The following is an 11,359-nucleotide window of genomic DNA, read 5'->3' as shown; positions in this document are numbered from 1 at the left end:
TCCACACCTGCCCTCCCACCACACCTGCCCTCCCTCCACACCTGCCCTCCCTCCACACCTGCCCTCCCTCCACACCTGCCCTTCCTCCACACCTGTCCTTCTATCACATCTGTTCATTCACCACTGAGCTCTGTCTTCCTGCTTGGTTGGGGGTTAACCTCCCCATGTTCTTGCCTAAAGCCAGACCCTCTATATGTGCTCTAAAAACCCTCTGTTCTCTGTATTTAGGAACATTCTGAACTCTCTGCAGCTTACTGGTTTTCACTCTATTTAAGCACATGCCCATCTCCATAAGAACAGGCATTTGCTTCCCACCCCCATAAAAGTAAAAATGAAAATAAATTATTTTTACTCTACTTCTACACTGCCCCAATTACCCAGTTGCTTGTTCATTCTCGTAACAAAATTCTTAAAAGAATCGTCTATGTTTACTACACTTCAGCTCTTCCCAACCATTTAAACAAACACCAGGTTAGAGTTCCCATCCACTCAACTTCTCCAGCTAAGGATCGGATCCGTACATTGGAAGATCTGCTGTACAATCTTAGCCCTCTTCTCATGCAGCATTTGGCTTACTTGTCACGTCCTCTGCTCTGACACCTTCCCTTCACCTGGCTTCTAGGAGAGCACATTCTCTTCAGCTCATAACTTCAACAGCCCTGCTAGACCTCATTTGGGTGGAAGAAAAGGAGAGGGAAAAAAAATGAGACTGAGAAAGAAGGAGACTCGTTGTATCCTTGACATTTTACTACTGAAGTTTAACCACATTCAACTCCTCTATTCTCATTAAACTAAATTCTCATTCTCCCTTGCACTCTCACCCAGCTCCATGCCGTCAACTCCCAAATTTCCCTCGTCAGTCAACATATTTCTCTCAACTCCAGAGTCGCCAGTCTATTTAAGTGTACTGTAGACACGCCAAGGTCAGTATGTCTCTACAGAACATCTTAGGTTTTCCCCAAACGTACACGTTCAGCCATCCCATTTTTAGAGTTCAGGCTGTTCTCAGAACAGTTGATTAGACATATTTTGGTGTTCCTTCTCAATGGAGCCAAAGCGGTGCTTGGAAAGGATTCCGAGTTCTCCAAGTTAAAGATCAGAAAGAGCAGTCTAGACTCCAGAGTCACTTTTAATTTAGCAAGGGAAAGGAGTGGGCGTGCTACCATATCAGATTCCATTTGTACAGAAACCATCACTGCTGATAGCATGTTCTGGTCCATGGCGTTTAGACTACTTTGGCAAGGCTTGATCTCCCTGTCCGTCTAAACACTGATTCACCTAACAGCAGGCTTTGTGTTAGTATTGGTCATGTTAACACCTGGTAAATCCACAGGGTGTTAGTTTTGTATAAAAGGAGGTGTGTGACTTGACCCAGTATTCAGCGTTCCCCAGAAAAGACAGCTGACTACACAGGTGAGCCTCATACTTGGAGCAAAAAGAACAGCTACTTTGGAAACAATTGCAGGCTTTCAGGATGTAGAGACGGAATGACCATTCTTTGTCACTGCTGTATAGAAGCTTACTCTTGTTAATTTGGCTTCTTGAATATGACCAATGCACTATCATGAAGAATTTGACTTAGAGACCAGTTTGCCTAACTTTTGAAATATAACTCATTGTCAATAGATGTGGGCAAACAGAAACAGATGTTTAAATGGTGATAAAAATTAAGAAATTGTTTTGTTATATAATTTTTTCCTTTTCAGCAAACTAATCTTCAAAAACTATTAATATAAGCAAATATAAGGATCACAAATTACCTGATTCGAATAATCACTTTAAGATAGTAATAATTTCATTGTTAAATCATCATATTGAAGTTTTGATCTATATGTTTCTACTTTTACTTATTCCACCCACAACCTCTCCCCCCAAAAAATGGAGGAATAATGGTCTAGGAAGCAAAACAATTAAAAATTCCTGCTCAAGCAGAATGTTTGAGAAAGATGAGTGGGCTGTTTCTCAATTTTCACATCGATTTTAATTATTGGATTTCTCTATTGCTAACAGGACATAGCTGCTCACTTCCCAGCCCAGGATGAAGTCGATCCGGTTCTGCATTCTAGTGTGGTGCTGGCGAGCAATCTGCTGCCGAGGCTGTGAGTTGACCAACATCACCATTGCAGTAGAGAAGGAAGAGTGTCGCTTCTGCGTCAGCATCAACACCACTTGGTGTGCAGGATACTGCTTCACGAGGGTAGGTCCTGTGCTCGCTGGGGAGGGGTATGAGGAGAGCCGGAGGAATCTGCACGCTAGCAATATTTAATTTCCCAGGCAATAGCCACAAGTTCCCTGATCAATAGTATCTGTGTTGTGAATGGGGTTAGTAATTAGGATGCCAGTCTGAGACTGGGATTTTATTTGGGTAAACTTATGAAACCTTAGAATTAGATAAACTGGGTGATATACACTGACTCTATTCCTAAATATAACATATTTCTATGCCATGTTTTTATATGTAGAGATATAAATAGGGACTGTATATATAATGATAAAAGAACAACAATATTTTCTTAAAGGCAATTTTTATAATTAGGGTCTTGAGATGATTTCAAATAAGTATTCATGTCACTTGAAGACACAAACAACACCTTATAAAAATTGTCTTGAGGTCTGCTTGCACATCTGCGTACAAGTAACCCAAAAACACAGTCAATCCTGGCAGGCTTTTTAAACTCACAAACATACCTCCTCCTTTTTTAAGCCATTGAGAGATAGGAAATTCAGAGGCATTAAGCCACTAGCCTGAATTCACATCACTTCTTTGCATTAATACAAATAAAGAGACAGTTTTCACTTGCCTCTTTTTCTAGCCTATTTTCCCCTGTTATTCATGTAGAATTTCATACCACAGACTGACAAAAGCAGAACTTTCTCATGAGATACCCTTTATTCAATGTTGAAAGAGTTCAATCAAACTCTATTGACTATACTGCTTATTGACCCTTTCTGACACTATTGATTAGGCAGCATGCCACAGAAACAGAATGAGCAGCAGCCTCGTTTTTCTCCCCTCAGCACAAATAAATTTTCCGCTAGAAAGTTCTAGAATGAACAATTCTTGATTTCAAAAAAAAATCTTATAGGTAGAGTACACATCCTTTGAAGCTAATACTCTAGAACATAAACAGCACTGAAAAGAGAAAAGTTGTCTGTCAAGCAGTGAAATGATCTACCTGGGTATTCATAAACAAAATAAGCCTTAATATTAATGTATGGTATCATTATTTTATAAATGCAAACAGTATTCTTTCGTGAGAGTTAAGCTGTAATATTGGTAATTTAAGTTGTCATTAATATAGTATGAAAAGGCAACTAAATTTCTGAAGTTATTATGTGTCATTCCTCTATATTCAGTTTCAAAGTTGCTTTGCATTCTGACAAATAACTAGTATTCTGATATGGCCATGGGGATTAGGAAAGAAATGACTTATATTTTCTGCAAGACTTCCAGAACAATAAAGAAATGTTCCAGAAGAATTAGGAAACGAATCAGACTTCCAGGTGGTCTAGGATGATCTGTGGGTTTTGACGAGTAAACGTGAAAGCATGCAGTATTGAATTACGGTCTCATTTTGACTAGCCTGAATGGAAACTTCACAACATCCTAATTCTCCCTTCCCTGAACTCCTCAGGACCTGGTGTATAAGGACCCAGTCAGACCCAACGCCCAGAAAGTATGCACCTTCAAGGAGCTGGTGTACGAGACCATAAGACTGCCCGGCTGTGCTCACCACGCTGACTCCCTCTACACATACCCCGTAGCCACCGAATGTCACTGTGGCAAGTGCGACAGCGACAGCACAGACTGCACCGTGCGAGGCCTGGGACCCAGCTACTGCTCCTTCGGTGAAATGAAAGAGTAAAGAACAAGGGGCATTTCTGTTTTCCCACCCTTGTCCTGAAGGACCACGATAGTCAAAATGTGTCTGCTCTCTCCTGGGGCTCAAAGCACTGGCTTAGGAACCACCAGCCCCTCTGGTGTCACTGTCCCGACAGGGAAGAGGAGCTCAGGCCTGGCAGTAGTGGGGCCAGGACTCAACCGCCGCTCATCACAATATCCACACTGTTGGTTACCTAAGTTTAATTCACTCTTCTCAGAGCTTTGTGAGCGCTTTCCTCTTCAGCCGCCTTAGGAACCACCTAGGGCAACCCCTTCCTTTTAGACTGAGAGATGCGTGAGTCCAGAGGGAGGGAAGGAAGGCGCAAGTCTGTGAAGTCGTTAAATCTAGTACAGTCTTCTGTTAGAGACTACAGAGTGAATGCAAATTGAAAGCCCGCATGGAATTAACGGGAAATCTCAGTGACTTCCTTAAGGGAAAGAGACCACCAGACATGCCCCTTGCAGGCAATTGCTCCTATAGCTGGCTGAGAAAAAGCTGGCCCAGCAAGGTCAGGCTATTCAGTTTTTCTGAAGCAGGTGAGGTATTGAGACCGCATCAAACATCTGTGGGTTGCTCTGTGAAGATGCAGATAGGAGGAAGTGACCAGGCTCAGAGCGTGAAGGCAAGCCACCAAGTTCTTTAAAGGGAAAGAAAAAAATTAATTTTGGACTGTGGATATTAATTCATGTTTATTCATTACTTTAAAAAATTATCAAATGCTACAGTGATGATGTTTGATAGGTAATCTTGCTAGCTTTTCCTCATATGCAAGAAGTAAGGATTTGGAAGTAGGTTTCAAAGCAATTTCAGCAATTGAAGAAATGCATTTAGTTTACCTACAAATATACCTGTATAAATTAATGGCTATAGATAATTAACCAATAGGGGAAACTTCTGTTTTCTAGTACACCCTACTTTTTGTCTTTGGCCAATCCATGTTCTCCTAAATCTTCATTCCTTTCAGAGAAGTAGATGCTGGAAACACATCATGAGTTGAATTTTTCTAAAGATGTTAACTCTTTTAGTCATGTACTAACTTCATAGTTATGATGCTGGAGTAATTTATTTAAATATTATTTTTTTAATAAAAATTATGTTTACAAAAGTCAAAGTTTGATTGCTTCATATACAAACAGATAGCCTACATGTTGATATGTTTATAACATTGTTAGAAAAAAATCTTTAAATATAATCCTAATGTTTCTACAAAATTTTCTATTTTCACCTTGGAAATATTAAATATAATTTTTTTGAATTTCTAAAAACATTATACTTCTTGTCACCTTTTGAACTCATTTCATGTAATATTGTGGAAAGCATGGACTTGAGAGTGGATGAAGACACGGGAGGCTCTCTGATTCATTTCTTAAATGTTGGAGATGGAAGAACTGCAGTCAGGAAGTGAGTCAGCAAAGATCACTGTCTTCCTTGAGTTAGTCTTTGGTAAGACACACACAATAGAAATTTATTACTCACAGTTGTAGATGCCAAAGGTCCAAACTCAAGACACCAAAAGACTTGATATTTAGCAAGGGCCCTCTCTCTGCTTCAAAGAGAGGGCCTTCTTCCTCTGTGCTCATCCACATGATAGAAACAGCAGCAGGGTCTCTCAACTATGCCTTAGAAAGACATTAATCTCATTCCCAGGCCGAAATATTGGTCAAACAAGACTCTCAGAACCTCCTACAGTACACCTTCACTCTCAAGGCCCAGTGTGACTACCGGTTATCCTAGACGTCGGCAGACAGAGGATACAAACAACCAAACTTCACTCTAGACAACAGCTCAATATATATAAGCTCTTTTCCCTCCATGGCCTTCTGAGCTTGTTTTGAAAGCCTCTTTTAACCTTGGTTTGTGTCATGAGTCCTTTTTTACTCCGACATCATCACATACCAATTTTTCAATACATCTACATGGTTATCCCTGGAAAAAGAGAGTGTGGCAAACTGGAAAATGATTGACTTCAGACTCGATCTAATAATCTTGGGCAACTTAGCCGACTATGTGAAGACTTGTTTTTTATCACTTTCAAAATTATTGAGGCGGTAGCTAGTCTACAGAGCTTTTAGAAAGACAGTGCACACCAAGTGCTTAGGAGTCCACTATGGCCATAACTGTACTGGGGAGAAACTATTTTACAGCATAGATTTGTTTAAAGTCAAAACAAATTGGTGAGAAGAACCAGAAGTTTCTGTCTGTTCCACCTCCATGCAAAAGTGAAACTATGCTTTCTGAAGCGGCAAGAATGAAAACCTGCAAATTCTGGGGTACGTGCCAAGGAGAGTCCTGCCCCCATGGGACACCATTCAGTTGAGTTCCATAGTATCTGTCCTCATTAGGGTCTCTTCTGGCTTTGGAAAGCCTCGTAGGGATCCAGTCACAGCTAGGAATAAGTCTAGTAACAGCTTGAATTCTGTATCGTTTTCAGAATATAAGCTAACTCTGAGCTAGCACATGCAGAGGGCCATAGTATTAATTCTGATCACCTCTATAGCTCTTTACCGCTCTCTTCTCCCAACCCCAAGAGGCAGCTGAACCCAGAGACTAGTTAAAAGAGTAGAACTTCCCACTGGCTTTCACCAGAACACTGCATCTCATAAAGCTTGCCCAGTACAGAGTTTTTATTGCTCTATCCTTTATCCATGGAGTAGATGCCCCTCTTGCTTCGTTTTAATGAAGAGAAGAGATACCATGACAGTGTTAGTTACATAATAAACCCTCCCTACTTCGTTACTCAGTACTAGCTACAGAACAACAAGGTTGTCTTTTTAGTTCATAGATTTCCAGACCCTAAAGATCCACATCCAGGTATTATGGAGCAAACTGCATGGCATCTGGAGATAACAGATCTGGAAGTGGACTCAAGGAGGGGAAAAGGTGGTTCTAATGAAGGAGAATATGAACTCATGCCTGTTCTCGGCCCTTTGGACTTGGATGGGAAGTGTTGTATACTCAGAAAACCCACTTTCTGCTTGTTTCTAGACCATGGCTAATCCACATTTCCTACCCTTACTGCCAAGAAGGCTTGAGCATGTCAGAGTTCTACTGGTGAATAATATCAGAAATTGCACGTGCTCCGTCTAGGTCTTGTTCATAAAATCCCTGCCAAAGGGAAATCAGGTTCTCTTCCTGATTGGCCAGTGAAGAATCACTGTTTAAAGCAACCTGGGAAGACATATATACAAGGTGCCAGGGCCTCTATCAACCTAAACAATGGGCTAGAGGACCCACATACACCCACACATCTGTTCCCTCTGAAAGGACTTCATGTGAATCAGAAATAAACTTGCCTTTTGCTAAGCCACTGAGGTTTATCTGTTATTCCTAATAATTTTTATCTTAGCTAATTCAGGAGCCCACAGTGTTCAAGGAAGACAAATATAATGTTTAATGTCAACCTGCATGAGCCAAGTATAAAATTAGTTTATGTAATGTTGTTCATAGATACACTCTAGACCACAAGCTTATGTTTTTTAAAAAATAGACTCATTAATTAGTACTTTAATTTTAAGTGTAGTGTGGGGGTGGAGAGGGAGGTAGAAGTAAAATAAAAAGAGAATGAGAGAAAAAAGGCGACAGGGGAGACAGACTGTTCCTAAGATTTCAGAACCTATATGCCAAATCTGTGCAGTGCTGTTTCTTCATAGACTGCGCTTGATGGCAAAGGGAGGAGCAATACTCAGGTAGACTGTGACACTTGGCTGGGATTTAAATTTTTACCTTCAACTTGAAATTGGTTTGGAAAAGGGATGCAATAGACAGACTGCAAAGTGAGTATTACAGCCAGACATCACGTGACTACTCAAGAGTAAAGAGGGGCTGGGCTGCAACTAGCATGGTGAGCCAAGGAAACCACAACCCATCTCTGCTCGTTATAATAGCACCTGCATGCTATCTGCCTCTCCAGATTGCCTATTCCCGTCATGTACTTGATGTCACCACATATCTAGAAAAAAAAAAAAACAAAACGGGGGGAGATTGTAAGACCTAATCTTAAAAAACCCTGCCCATCAGATGCTGTTTGAGACCCTGGGCTTTCAGCGCACACTGCTGGAATGCATAATTTTCCTTCATAACTCTTCCCCTCGATTCAGGACAGTGCTTTGACTCTGACCTATTTCTTTGACAGAGAAGAATCTGGAAACTTTGGGTAGAGGTTTCAATCTGCTCTATGTCTTAAGCCTCCTGGTTTTCCCACCAATAACAAGTTGGCAAGCCAATGGAGTCAGGAAGCCACTGCACTAAGGTGAAATAGTAGTGTTTCAAATGAGAGTACTGCAGAGCCTCAACCCCTGTGTGGAAAAAGAAGATGACACATAATGGACAGACGTTAGGTCCTTAGAAAGCAGGAACCAGAGGCACAAAGGAAGTGATGCAAATCATTAAGCAGTAAGTTTCACAGACTCTTTTACATAGATACATGTATTTTCATCCTAATGCGATTTTCAAAATCTAGACCAGAATGCCTTTATTACATCAACATTTGTCTTCAATCCCATATACCAATGCTGAAAAGAAATCTTCAGGTGACAACAACAAGAAACCACTGTTAGGTTTGGAGAACAGGAGAAGGGGGGGGGTGAGCTCAAAAGAACGGTACCAAGAATAATCACAGTAAGATTAGATGAAGGTATATATATATACCTTCCTAAAAATTTCTGAGGAAAAAGGAAGACCCCCACGCTGCATAGATAATAAGTAGTTCATAGTAGATTGTCTCTGATTCTCAAATCATGTGAATATACAGATATTTAAACAACCAGCTCGGATTAAATGATGAAAATAATAAACGAACATATAGAACCAACTGAAATTAAAGACACTAAATGTAGGAAGTGAGTTACCCTAAAAAAAAAATGACACTATTGGATCAAATTTACAACACTCTTCCAATCAGAATTGTTTGATGACAAAAAACAGCAAGATTCCTTACTGTGGGACTGAAATTAAAATCATAGCACTAAAGAGGAAAGCATTTTCTCTTAAGTGCTGCAAGCATCTCAATACACCAGCACCTATGTCTTCAGAATGGCTGTGGCTGTCGGGGATGGAAGGCTTTCGGTGCCAGAAGCACCCAGCATGAATTATAAATTCTTTTCAGAGTCTTGTAGCTTCGATCTGTAATAGAAAAGATTCGATTGGCTGAAGTGTTCGCATTGCTGTTTGGATAGCATTAAAAGCAGATGGCTGGATGCACAGGCTGCCTTTGGAACCAGCACACAAATTTTGTCCCTTCCATGACATTGCATAAACCAAGAATAAACCAGTTCTGTCTTGTTTTGTTTTTGTTGTTTAGTGTGTGGCAGGAAGGAGGGTAGAGGGTGTAGAAAAACATTTTAACCTAGAAATGGAAGTTGAATATGGAAAGTACAATAATTACAATATTTCAAACAAGTATATATCAGAGCATGGAAATACATATTTGTGTTGTAATACATGTTGTGTTGTGTGTTTGCTTGTGTACATGCATGTGTATAGAGGTCAGTGTTGAGTATCTTCCTTGGTCAAGCTTCACCCTGTTTTTTGAGTTAGGGTTGTTTCCTTAAAATGGAGCTTATCCACTGAAGTTACAACACGGACCGTATGGGTCTGAACTTGGCCTTCTTGAGGGACTCCCAGCAGTGGGAGCAGAGGTTGTCTTTGACTCTTTTGCCGGCTCTTTGGGGCATTTTCCTCCTACTGGGTTGCCTTGTCCAGATTTGATATGAGGGTTTGTGGCTAGTTTCACTGTAACTTTTTATACTGTCTTCTGTTAATATCGTGGGGAGGCTTGCTCTTTTCTTTCTTTCTTTTTTTTTGGGGGGGAGGTGGGGTTGGGGTGGGATAGGGAGAGGAGTGGATCTGAAGAAGGAAGGAGATTGGGGAGGGAACGGAGAGAAGTGGAATGAAGGACTCCATGGTCACGATGCAATGGAAAAGAGAAAAGAAAGAAAGAAAATTGCTGTCAATATATTAATACACATATCAGAAAGGAAAAAACGGACCTCTTCCATTTCGTTGGGCTAGCTAATAAACCAGAGATCTGCTTGTCTCCTACACATACACCAAGGCTGGGGCTAGAGTTGCAGATCACCATTCGTGGCTTTTACATGAGTGCTGGGAGTCCACACCCAGGTCCTCATGGCTATGCAGCAGGCAGTTCACTGAGATGTCTTCCCAGCCCATATATAGCTGTTTTAAAGTTACCACAAAGCTCTAAGTAGCTATTCACCTTTGAAAACAGCAGTGGGGGTGTGATCCATACATTCAAACTTCGGTACATTGTTGGAGTTCAGCCTACTTTTAGTCCAGTAGCCATTGGCATTGGCATGCTGCACAAGCAGAAAGCTTGGAATGTGATACTAAAAGCAGCTTTATTTTATTCTCTCACTGTCCATTTAAATTTGGCAGCTGCCCTTCCCCTGCCCTGATTGGAAGTTTAGCATACAGCATGGACTTGGTGGTTACTCTTAACAATGAAATTTTTATGATTCCCAAACAAATAATAAGAACTCCAATCCAGTGATAATGTTAAAGGTTCTCCGGCCTGGAGGACCAGAGACATGAAGCTTTGGCTCTCTCTCCTCATCTGAGCCTTCCTTCCCTTGCCTCAAGGTCACTGGCCTCTCTGGAATGGGCACAGAATTAGAAAAGAAGACCATTGCAAACAAAGCTGCATGTTCTTCACGTCTGGTCACTGAAGCTGACCAATCCTATACTTTCTTCTAGAAACCTCTACTGGGAGACTCCAACCTCATGGGCACTGCCATGGGGATTCCACATCTGCAGGCAAGCTCTCTTGACCTCCCCTTCCACTTCCTTATCCTTCACTATACCTCCAGCCTCTGCCAAGAAACTTCTTACACAGGATCATTTATTTCTCAGGTAGGTGTTTTGCAGTGTAGGGTTTCCCACTAAGACTCTAGAATTCTTGAAATAGTGAGCGAATATCAGAGAGAAGAGCAGGGGCTTTGCAGATCTATTTATTCCTCTACTTTAAATGAGGGGGATTTAGCTAGCTTCTTGACTTTCAGCTTCAAAGTGTGAGTGAGCCTCAGTCACTCCATGCAACAATTCTGGAAACTGTACAGGATGCTCTGAAAGGACCGGCTGCACTTGCCCTTCCAATGAGGAACACACCTTTCTCTTGTATCTTTAGCACCAAGGATTAGAGTGAGATTTCATATAAGCTTATCCACTGTATCCATCATCAAAGAACCCTCCTTCTCCTAAACACAGAAACATATTATAGTCTTGCTAGGGAGGTCTGGATTCAGAAGGTTCTGGTCAGCCTGGAATTTTGAAAGGATGTCTACCTCAAGGTTTGTTTTATATCCAAAATCAATTAATATTTTATACTTGAAATCTCTGTCCTTTTTTTTTGGTTTTTTGAGCCAAGGTTTTGCTGTAGTTTTAAGAGCCCGTCCTGGAACTAGCTCTTGTAGACCAGGCTGGCCTCGAACTCACAGAGATCTGCCTGCCTCTGCCTCCCG

At 41.1% G+C, this 11,359-nt stretch overlaps 1 protein-coding gene across 1 annotated transcript; it reads left to right on the top strand.

Annotated features, from left to right (window-relative positions):
* Positions 1-2,038: 2,038 nt before the first annotated feature.
* Fshb (follicle stimulating hormone subunit beta) lies at positions 2,039-3,866 on the top strand. Its single transcript, XM_005364048.1, has 2 exons — positions 2,039-2,197; positions 3,636-3,866. Exons 1-2 carry the CDS (start codon positions 2,039-2,041, stop codon positions 3,864-3,866), a joined length of 390 nt encoding a protein of 129 aa, XP_005364105.1.
* Positions 3,867-11,359: the final 7,493 nt, after the last annotated feature.

Source organism: Microtus ochrogaster (assembly GCF_000317375.1).
Source record: "Microtus ochrogaster isolate Prairie Vole_2 chromosome 14 unlocalized genomic scaffold, MicOch1.0 chr14_random_1, whole genome shotgun sequence".
NCBI lineage: Eukaryota > Metazoa > Chordata > Mammalia > Rodentia > Cricetidae > Microtus > Microtus ochrogaster.
The sequence above is the reverse complement of the archived record's forward strand: the minus strand, read 5'-3'. Positions and strand labels throughout refer to the sequence as shown.

Bases quoted from the DNA above. Each gene is read 5' to 3' on its own strand.
- Fshb (XM_005364048.1), top strand. From the start codon at position 2,039: ATGAAGTCGATCCGGTTCTGCATTCTAGTGTGGTGCTGGCGAGCAATC. The intron at 2,198-3,635 runs GTAGGTCCTGTG...TGAACTCCTCAG, and splicing joins CAGGATACTGCTTCACGAGG to GACCTGGTGTATAAGGACCC.